The 18,275-nt window shown below is 54.7% G+C and overlaps 1 protein-coding gene across 1 annotated transcript in view; it reads right to left on the bottom strand.

Annotated features, from left to right (window-relative positions):
- The window catches only part of EPHA8 (EPH receptor A8), an 89,050-nt gene that overhangs the window by 64,413 nt on the left and 6,362 nt on the right, over positions 1-18,275 (bottom strand). Inside the window, exon 2 of the mRNA XM_065421258.1 lies at positions 4,609-5,272. Within this exon, the coding sequence (XP_065277330.1) occupies positions 4,609-5,272 (664 nt within the window). The remainder of the gene's footprint in view (positions 1-4,608; positions 5,273-18,275) is intronic.

Here is an 18,275-nt window from a genome sequence, read left to right as displayed (position 1 = left end):
AAAGATTTATAACCCGAGTGGATCTGTTGAAATTGGAAATTAGCCATTTTAATTGTCAGGCGGACAAGAGCAAGATCCCAGCGGCTGGCGCCCCAGTGATTTTTCATTCTCTGCCATTGGGCCAAGATGATATAAATCACTCTGCGGAGGCCTAATCATCTTTCTATAAATATCAGGGAAATTCCGGTTTGGCTGGGAGAAGAAATGAAAGACGAGATCCTTTGCCTTTACAGCAGTGTTTAAAATGTGATTCCGGATTAATTTCCTTTTGCCTTTCACAGGCGGACGCCTTATTTGTCAAAGCTAAAGATGTTTGAAGAGTGGAGTGCTTTCCCCCACCCCCGTTTGTCTAAGTACCTGCCAGAGTGACGGAAGACGGGTCTGGAAAACGGATCCTGGCCAAAGCATTCCTGAGCCTGTCAGTACCAGGGGATGGGAGGCTGGAGCCACGGAGCTGGGGACCAATGAACCCCAAGCCCAGGTGTGGGATGAGGCAGATGGGCACCCAGCTTGCTACTTCATACGCACCATTCCCTCCTACCCTCCGCATTCACCTTTTGAGGTCCCTTTAGCCTGGGCCTCAGCCCAGACTTGGCCTCTGTCTCTCAAGTCATTCATGTTAATCTGGCCTGTTTGCTGCGGGCACCTCCGTACACTGCTGGCAGCCGCCAAGACCCACATCTGCCCTCTCATTGGAGGGAATCACCGAATGCCTCTTGCTGCTGCATACCTGCCCTGCCCCCCTGAAGTCAATGGGAGCTTTACCACAGCCGGCAGCGGGGGCCTGGTCCACGCCAGCAGGGTGCTATGTTCTTCCCCTCCCGCAGGACCCTGAGGCTGCAGCTCCCGCTCTCCCCGGCTTCGTCCCTGGGGAGGGAGCCAGTTTGTACTGTCCCACCCCACTTCCCCTTTGTGTTGAAAATAATTCAGAGCCAGAGCCTCAGCTGACACCAGCAGGGCGTTCGGCAAGAGCCGGAGGTGAGGCCTGCAGCCTCCAGCCCCAGTCCCTGCGGCAGAGGAAAACCAACTCTGCCAGCGTCTCGCGGAGTGGGTTCCTCCAGCAGGGCGATGTGATCTGGTCACTCCCCTCCATGGCGCCCCACCTGCCACTTCGAGGCTGAGCACTGCTCTCCCCCCGCCCCACCGCCATCCTCCCTTGTCGTTGTCCCCTCCCCGCCCCTTCCACTCCGCCAGTGCTCCAGCCTGGCTCCCTCTCCGGCCCATCGCACACGCTACCACCACTCTGGGCTGGTCCGCCAGCCCTTCCTCGTTATCCCTCTGCAACAGGGCGTTTATACAGTGGGGGGCTGAGAGTCATTGAATGAAACTGTAAACCCTGCATATGATGGAAACCACTTTAAACCAGGGGGTGCGGCAGCACCCCTAACCCCCCTAGTTCCAGCCCCCCTGCTCGGTAGTGTGCCGCCGCCAGAGAATCCAGCCAACTGTGTATACATTGCATCCAATTGGCCTATTCTTACTCCCATTCCCTTTCCTCAAACGTCTGTCGTTAGATTGTGGGTTTCTCTGAGCATCGCACGTCGGTGTTTGGAAAGTGCCCAGCATGCAGTGGGCGCTGCCGCTAATACTAATTAACATTCATGATGATGATGGGTCAGCTCCTAAGAGAGAAACGTCCAACAGCAGAACTTCCTCTGGCCAGCAGGGTCGGGATGGAATTCGGGCCCTGGACGGTGGTAGTGGAAGAGCACAACTGAGCTGTGGACAGAAGCACTGAATTCTGTTCCTTTGATATGTTCAGACTCTGGGGGCTTTAATGGAGTTGGCCCAGCAGAGAGCCTGGCCCAGGGTTTTTTGAATCCCCATGTGTAATGTACTTCAGCAACACGTTCATCACGATTCAGTATTGCCCTGGCTAAAGCGTGTCAGCCTGCTCCAGGCAGCCAAGAGCGACTAGTCAGAGCAAACCGCTCAGAGGCTGAACAGAATCCGCCCACGACGTTTAGCGAATAAAAACGACATCGGGATCATTCTCGTTTTGTATATAACTCTGCCGCACAGACCAAACACAGACACTCCCTGCTTGGAAGAACTTAATGGGCTCACGACCGATTTGCTAACTGAGAAAGGGGGAAGCTTTTCCTAAAGAACAGCTCCTCTCGCTCTGCACCTGCAGAGAGGCAGAGACAGCCCGGGGTCGGAGAAGTGGAGAGTGCTGTCAATTCCTATTCATGAGAGCAGCTTGCAAGAAAGAGATTCCCTTTCCCTTTGAGCTCTCCAGGGGGCGCGAAGGGAGCCATAAAGGCAGTGCAGAACTAATACCTGGCTCTGACATCTATAGATGTGACATGTTTATAACCTTGGCACACGAAGCTAGAAGCCGCCTCAGCTCTAATTAACAGTGTTCCGAGGCCCAGTCTACACCTAACACGTAGGCTTTGTCTTCACTACCCGCCGATCCGGCGGGTAGCAATCGGTTTTTCGGGGATCGACTTACCGCGTCTAGTGAAGACGCGGTAAAATCGATCCCTGATCGCTCTGCCGTCGACTCCGGAAATCCACCTCGGCAGGAGGCGGCAGCGGAGTCGGCGGCAGCGCGGCAGCGGTCGACTTTCCCGCGTCCTCACCGCTAGGTAAGCCGACCTAAAATACGCAACTTCAGCTACGGTATTCACGTAGCTGAAGTTGCGTATCTTAGGTCGGACCCCCGCTGCAGTGTAGACCTAGCCGTAGATTCACACCCCTGAGGGATGTAGTACAACAGATCTAAGCCCTGGTGTGGACACTCCTCGGTCAATGGAAGAATTCTGCCATCAGCCCAGCTACTGCCTCTTGTGGGGATGGATTCCCACCACCCCAGAAAGCCCCCTTCCGTAGCTGCAGTTCCAGGTTGCACCCCGGGGATCCCTCACAGCTGTATCTACTCACACACATAGCATACGTGTTGCAGCTCACCACACAGCACTGCAAGGCACATGGCAGACACAAGAGGCCAGAGGAGGCAAGGAACTTTTGGACACAATCACAGCTTTGGACACAATCACAGCTTTCCTCTAGGCTTGCTGCAGGAAGCATGGGCCAGCCACTACTCGGGCTCAGCTGTGGAGCAATGTGTTTATGTGGAGAGCCACCAGGCAGCTGCAGTAGAAGAGCAGCCCACAGCACCACAGATTTAGGGGGAAAGGGAGGCTCTAATGACTCTAAGCGCTTTGCTCTGCCAAGATAAATAAAGATTTGTTACTGCTATTGTCTGGCAGAGGTCTGGCTGAGGGCCCGGGCACCTGGGGTGGAGGATCTGACACTGGATCTGCACAATGGACTTCCGAGAAGGACAGCAGGGTTAGTTACAAGTTACCTAGCCGAAGGGGACCTTCTGCCTTACCCTCCCGCCCCTTTACACACGCCGTAGCACCAGAAATCCTTCACTAGCAGCAATAACTCCCCCGAGACACCCGAGAAAGGGTTAAGCCAACGATCGCATGTATCCCAGGATAACAAAAAAAACCCCTTCAAAAACAGACTCCAACGAGAAACTGCAGAACTGGAATCAATTTGCAAACTGGACACCATCAAATTAGGCCTGAATAAAGACTGGGAGTGGCTGGGTCACTACAAAAACTAATTCCCCCCTCCTGATACTCACCCCTTCTTGTCAACTGTTTGAAATGGGCCACCTTGATTACATTGGCCTCATTAGCACTACAAACGTGATTTTTCCTCCCTTGGTATTCACCCCTTCTTGTCAACTGTTGAGAATAGCCCACTTCCACCTTAATTGAATTGGCCTTGTTATCACTGACCCCCCACTTGGTAAGGCAACGCCCATCTTTTCATGTGCTGTGTATATATACCTGCTACTGTATTTTCCACTCCATGCATCTGATGCAGTGGGTTTTAGCCCACGAAAGCTTATGCCCAAATAAATGTGTTAGTCTCTAAGGTGCCACAAGGACTCCTTGTTGTTTTTACTAAAATCAAAGACACAAGGAGAGGAGGAATTTAAGAAATTAGCTCTTATTCTTCCTGTTCTCCCACCTCCGCAGAACTCTGGACTCCCCGGGACAGATACTGGTCTCACCAGAGCCTGGGTCTTTTCCAATGTGACTTTGAAAGTTCTAACCTTGCGTCAAATCTTGTAAGATGAACGACACCGCTTGCCTGGCCCCTAAATTCAAACAAAGCCCGGTGTCCCTGTTTGCAGAGTTGAAGCTCTGCTCCTCTAAAAACCTCGCATGAAGAAACCAAAAGCAAACAAACCTGCAGAGAGGGGCCTCCCGGGGAGCCCAGCGCATGGAGTTCTGTACACACGAAGCCCCATGCCAGCCGCACAGCCGGCTACACGGAGAGCTCCTTATCACAGTTTATACAGTTGGCAGTATGAACCCCTTCTGGGGGCGGGTGGCTCTTAGGGAAGTCTCCTCTACACCCCTGGGGGCTGCAGGGGCAGCTCTGGTTGGTGATGGGATTAAGGGGATAACCTTGTTTTATACATCTCAGCGTCTCTCTTTTGTTCGCTTTGCTGTCAACTCCCTGCCAAAGAGAAGCGAGAGACGCAGAGAGTGCAACCCCTATATTGTAGGGCCCATTCTGACCTGTTGGTGTCTTGGCCCCCTTTAAGAGCTAATCCGGAGGTAAAGAGCGACTTACCCACACAGGAATCCCTCTGCTCTTGGTAGCCAGCGCTGCACACACATTTCCCAATGGGTACCAGCCATTCCCCCTCCGCACTGCAGTACATTTTGGGGGTGTCTCTCTCCTCAGAGTGCCTCACACACTCGCCCCGCACCTCCACCAAGGAGGAGGAGTCCGCCCCGGTCACCACCTCTGAGAAGGACGCCAGGTTCCTGACCATCGCGGGGCACTTCTTGTAGTATACCCGGACGGAGACGATGGCAATGCAGGCCCCGATGTCCTGGAAAGCCAGGTAAAAGCCCCGCTTGCTCAGGGGTCCCACGCCCCGCACCTCGGTGTTGAGCTTGAGCCGCCTGACCCCCAGGTCTACGCTGGTGAAGCTCTCGTCGGCTGCTATGGTATCGATCTTCACAAACTGGCTCTCCCGGGTGCTGGTGCCCAGGTCCCGGTCAGACTCCAGGTAGTAGAGGTTGAACGTCTCCTTGCAGGTGCCCAGCACCCCTGGCATACTGTTACAGTCCCGCAGGGTGAACTTGATCTCAGCATAAACCCGACGGGCACCGTCCCGTTGGACCCAATTGCTGCGCAGCCAGTTGTTCTGGTTCGGGGTCATGACATTACAGACCTGGTAGGTGTGGATAGGGCTGAAAAATTCATCCATTTCATTGATCGAATCCCACTGCGGGACAGAGGGGGAGAGGTTAGTACGAACACGCACGTCAGCCATTCACTGATATCAGCCCTCAGACGGCGGCAGAGGTGTGAGTGTGAACATGCACTTCATCCCCCCTCAACAGAACGGTCAGAACTGCAGCTGGATGAATTATCTGTTGTGAATAAAGCTGATTATGAATTTTGGGGGGAACTTTGCGGGTCTATGGGATTTAGGGGCACAAGCCCCATTTAAAGCCGCTGGGATTTGTGCTCCTAAATCCCTTGAGTGCTTCTGACAAATCGCCCTTTCCTTGAGCCTTTTTGCTGTTTGCAAACTGTTGGCGAACCCACCCTGATTTCCATGGGCATGTTCCCTGTTTGTGAGGATTGGCCAGAGTTCCTGGGAGCAGATCTCAGGTTCTGGGAAGCTCACAAACTGTCCACTGCAGCTGGACATGGTTATTAACGGCGTGTGTTTAGTCCCTTCAGTCCCAGCTTCTGCTCCCTGACTGAATGACAAACATTTTAAAGAGGTGACTGTTGAATGACAAACAACAAAGAGCAAAAAATGAGCAACGCACGAGCTACCTTTCCTGCAGAGTACTGTGACATCGGGACTGGAAAGTGCATTCTTGCATCGATTAGCCAAGCTCCTCTCCCTGCCAACACACCCGTCCCAGCTTCCTTCCTGTCCCTGGCACCGGGAGCTGGCACATGGGGCCTCTGGCCAATCTCCGACCCTGTCTTTTCTCCTCCCTAACGAGAGCACATTGCAGGTTGCTTTTTTTGGAGGGGGTTCCAGAAGTCAGCCAGAGCCAGCAGAAGGGGCGAGGTCCTGGCACAAAACAAAGGTTTGGGCTCCAAGAAATCTGTAGTAATAATCCCTGCTCAAGCCTCCCTCTCTGAGACTTGTTTGCTGTGCCTAGTAGAGGCCCTAGACTGAGGGGCAGCACAAGATGTCCTGCTGGCATCTAGCAAACACTACGGCTGCAATGTGACAGCCTCACCGGAGAGGTGCCTTGGGGCTCTCCCGTACCTTCCTTGCACACTGCTCCTTGGGTGGCTTCCCCGACCAGTCATCCCCCAGACTCAGCCATCAGCACTGCTCTGAATACAGCTGACGAGACCTGGGGGACAGACGGCTCAAGCTCAACACAGAGGTGTGGGGCGCGGGACCCCTGAGCAAGCAGAGCTTTTACCTGGCTTTCCAGGACATAGGGGCCTGGTCCAGGGCTCCTCCAAACTTACCAGGTCTCCTGCTTTGCCACCTCCCCCTCTTGTCCTCCTCCCCTCTCTCTCCTTCCACCCAGACTAGCCCCATTCTTCTGCCTTCCCTGGTCCTGAGCCCTAGTCCCTCTCCCCAGCCCAGGGACGTCCCAGCGCATGCCACGGTGCCACCCAAGCAGAAGTCCCACAGGGTGCAGCAGTGGGGCCCAGCCAATGGGCTGAAGGGCCCAATCCCCCAAAGGTAGGGATCCCGTGTGTCTGTGTGGGGAAGGATGGGAGGGCAGGAGGGAGCCAGGAAAGGGCTCAGACCCTGCTGGGAGAGGGCTGGAGCTTTGGAATGATGCCGCCCCTGCCCCGGACGCTGTACTTGCCCTTCACATGACCCACCAGAGCGTGATATGCAGCGTGATACTGGGGGCAGGCCCTGGGCTCAGCCGTGGCCCTTGCTCACGCCTTGCCTGCTACGGGAGGCCTGGACTCTGTCAGGACACTGGGGCATCTGGCAGATCTGCCCGAGCGCTACGGACACGTGGGACTGGGGCTGTAGGTGGGAGCCTGGCGCTTGGTTATTCCTGCTGGCATGCGCCCTTGCTTTGCGCCCAGTCACGGAGCACGATCTGCCGACGCTGCCCTACCACGCCCAATCACAGCCGCGGCGGAGATATGCAGAGCAGGAAAACCAATCTTGTCAGGAGCTCTGCAAGAACCCAAAAATAAACCCACAGCTCTGCTCTAACCGGACACAAACCTGGTTTCCCATTCCAGTGATGAATCATGGCTCATTACGGACACAACGCCAACAACAGCTGAGAGACAGCATGGGCCTCATTCCACTGTGCTCCCACCAGGGTAATCCCACCGACTTCACACCCGCACTGCAAACATGAGGGAGTGGCAGGCCAACGGATCACGCAGTGTCACGCTGCTTGCCAGGGGACCCCTCCACACACCGCATCCTGAATTGCTCACGTAGCGACATGCTGCACAAGGGCTAGGAATGACCTTTACTACTAGTAAATGGCTTTACTACTACAACACTCCCCAGCAGCAGTGTTTGAACCCAGGACCTTCAGATCCATAGCAGAGACCTCGGCTACTAAAGTCCAAGGAGTACTAGAGTAGCAGCAGTAGTAGGCTGTTATCCTGTATGTGGAGGAGCCGCTAGAGGGCAATACGACACACATGGTGCAAGCACGTTTCACTAGCAAAGATCTTTCAGATCTGAACCAAGCCCTTAGAAATGTCACTTGTGTTTCAGAATCCGACCCCTGAATCCATGTGCGCCTCCCCCTGCCCGCAAGGCCTCTGCCACCAACCCACTTCAGATCAAGCTCTTTCCTTTAAACCAGACACCAAGCCCATCAAAATGGCCCGGTCACCCCCAGATGCTGGAAGCAGCTGCAGGGGCCCTGCTTTCCCAGGCTGCAGGACATGCTGGTCCCTGGAAGTGCGGAGCCACTTAGAGCTGAGAACTCTCGGCTCGGCTCTGCCAAACCCCATAACATGCTGTCTAGCCCTGCTGACCTCAGGCCCGTTGGCTTCTGTCGCACTGGCTCCTTCTGCAGCGCATCCGTGAGCACATGGTTAGCAGGGAAGAAATGACATTGGGATAGTTTCATGGATTTGAAACAACGAGCCCATAGTTCTCACTTCCTCCTGCCTCTAACTCCAGCAAAAACAAACCTCCTTTCTGGCAGAAATTTTGTATCTCTAGTCTCCTGCTAGAGGAGAACCTCTTTGCATCTTACGAGGTTGAAGGTGGATGGGACCTGCCATTTAGGAGACCTGCAACTTCCAAAATGCACTCACTTCTGGAAAAGTCTCCTAACTTTCTATTGCTGTCCCAGAGCTCAGACCTGCCTGGAAAAGAGAGGAACTCCCCATGTATTGCATTCATTAGGCCTCAAGGAAAATGAGTTCAAAGGGGATATTGAAATATGCTGGTGCATAATTGAAAAGTTAGTCACTCGCTCTGCAAAAATGAACTTCTGCTTACTATAAAAATCATCTCCAAAATTAGACAGCTGCATTGAGGCATCTTGTGCATCCACCCCACAGACAACACGTGACAGGCATGTTAGCAATATGCCCAGGATGGCATTCAGAAAGGCCATGTGTCAGCTCGGCAGGACCGCTTTCCGACCCTAGGACTGTGCAGGACCAGAGAGAATGGGTATGTCTACCCAGCAGTTTACGGTGTGATTGTAAAACAGGGAGCCATACCCTGCTAGCTTTCATCTACCTACCTAGGTAACCAGGTAGCAGTGAAGAGGTGCAGGCTAGCTGCCCCCGTACAAGCTCATCAGCTTGCTAGCCTGCGCAGGGTCCATGCCAGCGCAACTTCACTGCTATTGTTACCCAGGCTAGATTAACGCTAGCTCGGGTACGCCTACCTGTGCTGCAATCAGTGTAAAGTGCAGTCGACGTACCCAGTGGGCGCAGGACTCCTGCAGAGTCCATAACCCCTGCCTCTGGCTACCCCGAATTGTAGGGATTCCATCTTCAGCACATTTGGGGACTTGGAGTGAAATGTAACAAACAAACATCTGACAGCTAAGCAGCCTGGCTTTGTCTTCACTGCAGGGTTCACTTGAGTTATCTGCATTCAGGTTAACCCCTCTCGAGTTAGCCCAGCTCCAGTGAGAGTGGACACACTGCGAAACAACACTGGAGCTGCACAGAGCGATTGGGTCAGCAGCCAATGAGCATTAGCCTGCGCCCCCAGCCAGGGCAGCCAACTTTTCTACCCTGCACCACAGGGAATTGCAGAGCGCACCAAAGTGGTGCAGTCTAGCCGCCCCGTGTGGACACTGCTGCACGAACGAAAAGGGACCTAGCTCCGTTAACACAGTCCTGTTCGCTAAGGTGAACTAGGTACCTTTTAGTTTGTGCCAGCAGCATCCACACCGGACAGTTCGGGTGCAACGCTCTGGTGTGCGTGGCAGTTCACATCCCCCGTGGGCCGCACTGTGGCACAGCGTAAACAGCCTCAAAGGTGCAACACGCTCAAGTGAAGGGTCTGTGTGTGGACGGAAGACGGGACAGGGCCGACACGCAAGTTAATTCTGCAGTGAAGACAAGGCCTCAGCAGGTTGTAACTAGAACTAGCTGGAAATCCTCAAAGGAAAATGGAACCCCAATCTCCTCTCTGGCCTTTTGCCCCAGGCACCACGTCCGCTTCCCATTGATCGATGGCTCACAGAGACAAAGCAGCAAACCCAGCCCATGATTAGAGCCCCTCCTCCATCATCCTGGTCCAGGACTCTGATGGCCTCATTCACTGCTGCAATAGCTCCCAAGCCAATGCTCCAGACTGGCCAGTTGAACTTCTCCACATCCGCCATGAACACATGGAAAACAGCCCCCGAACCCGCACCTAGGGAGGCCCCTTCCCAATACATTGGGGAAGAGTGAGGGGTCGTGTCACTGCACCAGACCAGGCTGTTATTCACACAAACAGAAACGTGTCAATGTGGGGTTCTCTCTCTGGGGTGGGGAAAGGGCTGAGTTAAGGTTGATAAGTGAACGTTTCCAGCCTCTGTTTGCCCCAACCCTGACAGCCCTGTCCTACCAAAGCAATAAAAAGAGTCAGCAAACCCAGTGGGCCCAGGGTGGAGCTGAGGGGACAGGAGCCAGGACATGCACCATGGAGTGATTCCAGGCACGGCGTACAGGCCAGCACAGCACTGGAAAGTGCCGCATGTTACGCTATAGCACAACACAACACAGCAGTGGAGGGTGTGGCACATCACACTGCAAAACAGCACAATACAACACAGCACTGGAAACTGTGACACATCACATTGCAACACAACACAACACTGGAAGGTGTGGCACATCACACTGCAACACAACACAACACAGCACTGGAGCGTGCGGCACGTTACGCTATAGCACAATACAACACAGCACTGGAGCGTGCGGCACATCACACTGCAGCACAACACAACACAGCACTGCAGCGTGCGGCACATCACACTACAGCACAACAGGGCACTCCTGCAATCTCAGCCTTTTCATTCTCAAGCATGTCCCCTCACTGGAGTGAGTGGAAAGCCGTTCTCCAGCTCGCTGGGAAATGGGTGAGGGAGGACATTAAAGCCATTGTCACAATTAATTGGGCACAAATGACACCAACATCTGTTTTCTGTCTTTTCCCTGCTGAGCCCATTGAGACATTAATTGCAATTGCGTGCTGGAAAAGGCGCCTGCCCACCCCACTGTCAATGCCATGAGGTGCAGCACCAGGATGGCTCACTGCCCCCAGCGCTCACCAGACAGCGCATGCGCTGTCTGCTGCGAGGTGTCACTGGGAGCTGGGGCTCCGGTCAAGCAAAGAACAGGGCTCTCTGGGGAACGTGACGAGCCAGAGTCCAGCCCCTTCTCCACTGAACACTCACAGACTCACCAGGCCCGCGGTTCCCAAAGGAGCAATACACTGCCGCTAAGAGTTCTACCCTAGAACACAGCTTGTGCGCAACACACAGCACTGAGATATATTTATAGTGAAAACACAGATCCGGGTATTATCAAAGACCAGAGAGTGAAGTGAGAGTGAGTAAAAATATTGGGAACAAATGGCTACATATAAAACAAAATCATAACACGCTTCCTAGAAACTACACTTAACTCGCAGGCTAACCCCCGTCTACGGACACTTCTCTCATCCAAAGTTCTCCCCAGTGTTTTCACCCAAGCCTGGCTGAGATCCTTTTCTCATGAAGCAAACTCACTGTCCATTTACTTACTCAGTGAAGGATGCCAGCGTGTCTTCTTTGTTCCCTAAATATACTTGACAAAACCTTTGATGTGTCCCTCCAGATAGGGTAACGTCCCCTCACCACTGCTTGCTGCCCTGTTGCTTTTCTCTCTTTGAAGTTTTCACAACCCTTTGTTAGCATTTTGTTCAGACTGGTGAGCGGAGATGACTGTGACCCGTGCAATACTTAATTTACATGTAAACAGCCAGCTAGAGAAACACGTCTTGTCTGATAGCAAACCTGGTGACCTGTCCCTAGGCACAGACCTTACGAACATAACATTCAGCCTACGTACATCACTACTTATAACATCCATACATGCATCTTGCCATGATTTTGATGACCAGTGTGACACTGGCTTTCAGTTGACACCTCCCATGACACTTCTTGGATTGTGTATACCAGACCCAGAAGATCCCTGTTACCCCTCTCTGCACCCTCTGTGCCCCTTGCCCGTTGGCACTAAGAGTTTCCTGGGTCACATACATTCACCCTCCTTGCGCCACGCCCGAGCCCCCCCTGCCCATGCCTGATGGCAAGGCCTCTCTCCATTACTGCTGAGCGCCTCTCGGGCATGCTCAGGCGGGCGGCCACTACGCAGGTGGCTGGGGGTTATGTTGTTAGCCCAGCCTGTCCCCTGGCTGGCCTCAACCCAAGGTCAAACCTGCAGGAGACCTTCCTGCTTTTCAGATGTTCTTTGCTTGCTCTTTGCCCCTGGCCCTCTGATAAGGCCACATCTGTGGGGTCAGACCTTGCCCCACCTCCACAGGGCCTCTCCTGTGCGGCCTCTGCCTCGGCACCAGGGCTTGGCTCTCAGAGCTACGTGGCTCATTCTCTGCACTGCAGGCTGGCACTCAACATGACACGGTGCTTGCCGGCCAGCAGGCCCATGACCTTCCCAGTCTGGCCATCCCCACGCCTCGCTCCCTCCTCCCTTGGCAGGGGTCTGACGGCTCCTGAGCAGAGTTCTCACCCTTGACACACAGGCTGCTACTGGAAAGCGGAGGCGGGTCGGGGGCCTGGGACGTTTGTGGGGAGCAGCAGGCAGGGAGGCTGGGGTAGCAGAGCTCTTTGAGTCTGACCTATCTTAGAACTGGAGCGCAAAGCAGCGACTCTGGGCTGCCCCAGCCTCCGCTCCGTGATGTAAACAAGTTTCCTTTCTCAGGGCTCTGCTAATGTGCATCGCTTGCCTCTGGGGTGGCAACCAGTGCGCCTGACACAGCATGCCACTCGCTGCACCGCCTCCGAGCGCAGACTGCAAGGGGCTTCTCGAGCAAAGACTTCTCCAGCCTAAAGTGTGGAGCCATGGAATGAGCACAGGCCTGGCTGCAGGCGGCACACACGGAGAGATACTGACAGGTAACAGAATGAGTCAGTCCAGTCCTGCCTGTCACAGGCAGCGCAGGCCCATCCTCTCTGGACTAGCCCTCCAGGGCCAGGGTCACTGGGATCACACTGCAGCTCCAGCAAGGCCCGGAGCCCCTGGGGGGATTCGCCAGGAGGGGTGGCAGGAGAGGGGTCCTGTCAGCCTGGCCTCCACTCCAGGGTCTGAAACTGGGGGAGCACAGCCACAGCCCCCCTGGGTGCACAGGCGCCGACTTTCCAATGTGCTGGGGGGTGCTCTGCCCCAGGCCCCGCCCCCACTTCCCCCAAGTCCCCACCCCGCCTCTTCGCGCCCTTGCCCCACCCCCACCTTTCCCCGCCCTCGCCCCACCCCCTCCCCCGAGTGTGCCTCGTCCTCACTCTTCCCCCCTCTCCCCCAGAGCCTCCTGCATGCCGCGAAACAGCAGATTGCGGCAGGTGGGAGATACAGGGAGGGAGGAGGAGGCACTGATCAGTGGGGCTGACCGGTGGGTGGGAGGCTCTGGGGGAAGGAGGGGGTGCCGATAGGGGGGCTGCTGACCTCCCACCACTTTTTCCCCAGTGGTGCTCCAGCCCGGAGTACCCACGGAGTCAGCGCCTATGCCTTGGCGACTCATGTATCTCTCTGTGCCTTGGTTTTCCCCTCTGCAAAACCCTTCCCTGCCTCGCGGGGAGGGCGGCGGCGTAGCTCCTCCAGGGTTTCCCAAGCACTTTGAGCTCCTCAGATGCTAGAGAGCAGCCAGTCGTCACCATTATCCGCTGCGATGTGTAAACATGCCGGGCACAGGGCGTGGCTCCCAGGTCCCATCCTCCATGACGCCGAGCTGTTGGGGATGGGGGCAGGTACGATGCTGGGCGGGTCAGTTGCTCCCTCTACTTACGATGGGCAATACAGCCAGAGCCCGGACTACCTTCGCTGCGAGGGACACAGTGGGCGGGAACGGCTTTGCGCTGCACCTCTGCAGGCGCTGCGAGCGGTCAGCACCGCGAAGGGGGAAGCGCTCCGAGGCTCAGCATCTGGAAACACCAACTCATCAAACCCCAAGGGGCTCGCTGCATTCAATGGCTATTTAGATTGGGGCGGGGGCCATCTTTTTCTCCTGTTTTCATACACCATGCCAGCTGGGCCATGACTGGGGTTCCTGCGTGCTACAGTAATACAAAGAATTCATAGTAACAGAGGAGGTGCTGTCTCTCTGCTGGGACGCAGACCAGACCCCCATGGGGAGTGGTGGATGTCCCATCACTTGGGATTCCCTGGGAATATTCCCTCCGGTTGGAAGGAATGATTTGGAGAGGTCGTTCCCATCCCTGATAGCTCGCTCTAGCAAAGGCTACTGAGAGCTTGTCCAAACCAAGTGTCCGATCGACTGCTGGGAAGCTGGTGCCACTGATTAAAAGAACTATATCAAAGCGAGGTCTTTTATTAACAACCCCGAGTGTGTCCTGCCTGAAGCGTGATCCCGCATCAACCTGCGACTCTCACTAGGTCCCTGGGCCACCAGCATGGGACAAGCTCTCGTCCTGTGTGTGTAGAGATCCAGCACGCGGGGTCAGGCATTAGGCAGCTCTGTGACTTTAAGGGTTTCGCTCTTTTACTGCAATTATAGGGCCTCATGGCTAGTTGCCCTTCCCAGGAGAGCCTGGCAGAGCTGCCGTTGAGCGGGGGCCTGAGGAGGAGGGGAGAAGGATCAGTTCAATAACGAGGGCGCTGTGCGTGCACCTGGCCTCTCCAGCCGCGCTCGCCTCGGCCTGCTCCTGGCTGCTGGTTTGAAGTGGCTTTTATTAAACGCAGCTCAGCTCGTCCCCCGTCACCGTGATAAGATCCCCTAGCGAGACGAAAATGAGGACATCATAATTAGCGCGGCGAGTGCGCAGCGGGGGGAGGGAGCGCGATTCCATCTGCATTCAGGGGCTCCTTTAATAGTTTAAATTAAAGTCAACACAAGTTATAAAAAAAGAAATACCAGATTATAAAAGGGAAAAGATGCAAACAGCAGATAGCTGTGCGGCTGAGCAAGGGCTCCGAAATCTCCCCAGGGCCTGCGCGGTGCAACGGAGGGGGACGAGGAGGAGGAGGGGAAGTCGTAGGGAACGAACACACAAGGAGAAAAGCCTGGCTCCATGAAAGAGCCTCAGCCTTGCTATTTTCCATGACAATCCCCCAAACGGCTCCCATTCCCTGGCTGTGCCAAGCCAGGGGACCCCAGGCCTACGATCACGCCCACAGGGAACAGCCACAGAGCCTTTCACTGCTGGTCCTGCCAGCACAGTAGAGCTGCCACTGCCCCCAGAAATGTCCTGAGCTCTTCCCCGATGGGAACTGAGCCGCGATTCCTTCCCAGAAGCCACCCAGCACTGTCAAGTGGAAGAGGGAAAAAAACCCACATTATTGTAGCAACAAAGCATTAAATGGGGTTTTTAATAGCGACAATCCCCATGAAATCAGTCACTGTGATGGCTAACAAGGGATCTGTTAGGCAGCTAAATACCCTGAGCTTTACCTCAGGCCGTTAACTGCTGGTAGTGACCAGCGTCCGGGAAATTAGCAGTAAGTGCTTTTATCTTGTTTAAATCTTTATTTTCAAAGGCTCCGCTCCTCCTGACGTACCCATTTTTAAATGAATATTAGCGGCACTGTGGCTTGTTCTGTCCTCTGCTCTCAGTGCCAATATTCATGCAGGCAGAGCCCTGACCTGCCGGAGGAACCCCCGGAAATCTCACAGCAGGCCAAGGGGGTTCCTGGCAGCTGTAAAAGCCTCGCTGTTCCTACAGCACACTCCTGAGCACAGTCGCCTGAGACTCTGCTGCAGACCCATGGCTTGGGGTCCCCCCCCCCCCACGTTCTGTGCTAGGCAGTTACAAATAATGCAGATGGGGGTTCCTGCATTCAAAGGCTGTCTGACAATGGCCACTGTCCTTGTAGGCCGCAAAGCGTCTCCGTTCTACGCCCATGCCTTCCAGAGCTGTGAACTCTCCAAGCCAACAGCACCCAGGCTAGCGGAGGGGTTGGCCATGGGGTAGGGAGCACCTCGCCTCTCATGTGATGGTACAAATGCCTTGTAGAAAAAGAGCCAAGCTGGCTCACTCTGACCCAAGAGCTGTTGCCATTGACTGGCTGTCTGGTGGGAGGGTTCAGGTCCCAATAGCTCATTGACTTCCCTGGCAGCAGGCTCGGGAGAGAGGCCAAGCCAGAAGTGGGAGAGGTCTTTAGCGGGGTAGTGAGCCAGACGCTCCTGCTGTCTGTGCTGTGACTGCTCCGTCGATGCAGGAGATCAGCCCCCGGCCACCCCACTGGTGCTTCACCAGCAGGAAACTTTCATCAGTAACACACAAACACTATAGGCAGCTTCTCCTGTGGCGTGTGTCTCAGCTGGTTGTTTAAGCAAATTTGGTGCAATTCCACTGGATACTTTTTGGATGATTCCAGAGCGAGGACAAGCTGGTTTGGGGTTTTGTTGTTGTTCATGGGCTGCGTTCACAGCACCCAAAAGCAGCCACACAGTTAAACTGAGAGTGACAGAGAGCGAGGCACCTGCCACTTACCAGGAAATCAGTCTGGAAAACAAGCAGCGATTTCTTCTGAGCAACACACTGCAGGCAACTGACCGTTACCCAGACAGACAGACAGAGAGATTACAAACCAGGCTCTGCAGCCAGATCTCCAACGGAGTCCGCGTTCACAGAGCAGTTGCCAGGATCCTCATTAACAAGCAGATGACAATAACCAGGATACTTATCCAGGTCTCACAACACTTGTCAATCACTGAGTGACTGACCCTCACAAATTATCCCCTGTGGGACAGGTCTGTATTATTAGCCCCATTGTGCAGAGAGGAGAGACGAGGCATGAAGAGTTGAGCATCTCGCCCAAGGCCACCTGGTGAATGGTAAAGCTGGGGATCTACCCTGCCCCCCCTGCTCTCACCACTAGAGCAAGCTGCCCCTCAGTTCTCCTCCCCTGACTGACGGGAAGCAGGCGGCCAGCTCTTCTCAGAGCCAAGAGCCTTCACAAAGGCAAACGTGTCCGTGTTGGTGTGTGGTGAGACTGCCCCGCCGCATGTCCACGTGTGTGTGTCCAGGTGTGGGGCTGTGAGAGGGGGTGGGGTCAGGCGGGGTCCTGGGACAGGCAGTGAAAGTGCTTTGGCTGCCATGACAGAGAGAGTCCCACATCAACCACTGACTGCGAGTTACACGAGAACCAGCACTGGCCACACCGGCAGTGCGAGAGAGGGTGGCCCTTTGTTCACTAGTGAAGGGGCAGTTTTTCAGTCTGGTTGGAGGCCTGGCTAAGGCTTCTGGAAGTATCTAGAGCCCACTGGACATGCTTAGGGATTTAACACAGCTATTAGCATAGTCACACCCCTCTGGCATGACATCATCTTCTTTGCATTGTCCCGTCCATACAAGTGGCTTGGTCCTTTCTGTCCCCCGGGACTGAGCAGGGCAGGAGGGAGGAGGCTGCAGTGTCCTGGTGGAGGTGCAGGGGACCTCACGGGGAGCGGCGGGGGGCTGTGCCATTGGTGCTCCAGGCGCTCCCTTCGTAATTAGCATTGCAGGAATCATTCAGCCTCTTTAGATACTCGGTGTCTGAACAAAATCATTTCCTGTTTGACTTTGTAAATCAAAGGAGACGATACAATAATTATTAATAATATGTTGACTCATCTCATCAGCGTTTTAATTAGTCAGTCAAAAAGCAATTTGCAGAGGGGCCGATCGGGCTCTCTCTGATCCGACGGGTCACGTGCCATGCGGGCGCAGGGGAGGAGGGCACTGGGGCGCTTTGTGGCAGGGGTTGGCAAAGGGCAGGGCGAGACGGGGGAAGTGGGGCTGTTTGACGGCACTGAGAAGAGTTTAATTGTCAGCGTGAAGGGAACGGTTCCAGGGAGGGAGCTGGCCATGAATCTCTCGGGAGCGCTTTGAAGTTTTAATTGAGAGGAGCAGAAGCCTGTGGGGACAGGGCTGCCCCCACTGACCCTTCCTCCCCCTGCATGTGTCACTGAGATGGAGGGTGACGGTCGGTGTAATTAAGCCCTGGCATGGTGATTACAGCCAATTATGCACCTGCTAATCCCCCAGAGAGAGGAAACGTTAAACCAGGGCGCCCAGCCCGAGCACACTCAGGCAGTTGGGTTTGTGCTTCCAGGTCCCGGCACCTCTGCTCTGTGAGCTCAGACAGAGCAACCCACCAGTGCCTCGTCTTACCTGCTGCAGCTGAAAGCGAGGGAGGAGGTCTCTTGAGGCTGCCAGTCCAAATCCAATCTAGGGCAGTGATGACTGAAAGTTATCACCATCTGCAGCTACAGCCTGCTAGGGGCCTCCCGGAAATACGGTTGTTAGACTCTTGGTCCTGCTTCTAACAGACAACGTTCCACATGAGAACACACACCATCCCCACTGGCGCTTGCTGGTCCATCCCAGCCTAGAGGCAGGCACTGTTTGCAGAGAGCAGTGATGGGGGAAGCCAAGGCTGCCATGACACCAAGACCACATTGAACAGTAAAGAAAAAGAAAGCGTCGTTTTCACAACCCCTTGACTTCCCTCAGAAGACAATGATCTTCCTGAAATTCGGCATGGTGCAGGTCATCCCTGAGGAGAGTTTTCCTGGGAAGTCAGGTAAACATTACAGTGTTTTGAAGCAATGACGTTTTAAAAAATTTACTTTTTAAAAAAAA

The sequence above is a fragment of the Emys orbicularis genome, chromosome 22 (assembly GCF_028017835.1).
Source record: "Emys orbicularis isolate rEmyOrb1 chromosome 22, rEmyOrb1.hap1, whole genome shotgun sequence".
NCBI lineage: Eukaryota > Metazoa > Chordata > Testudines > Emydidae > Emys > Emys orbicularis.
Note: the sequence above shows the minus strand (reverse complement) of the source record. Positions and strands in the feature narration are given on the sequence as shown.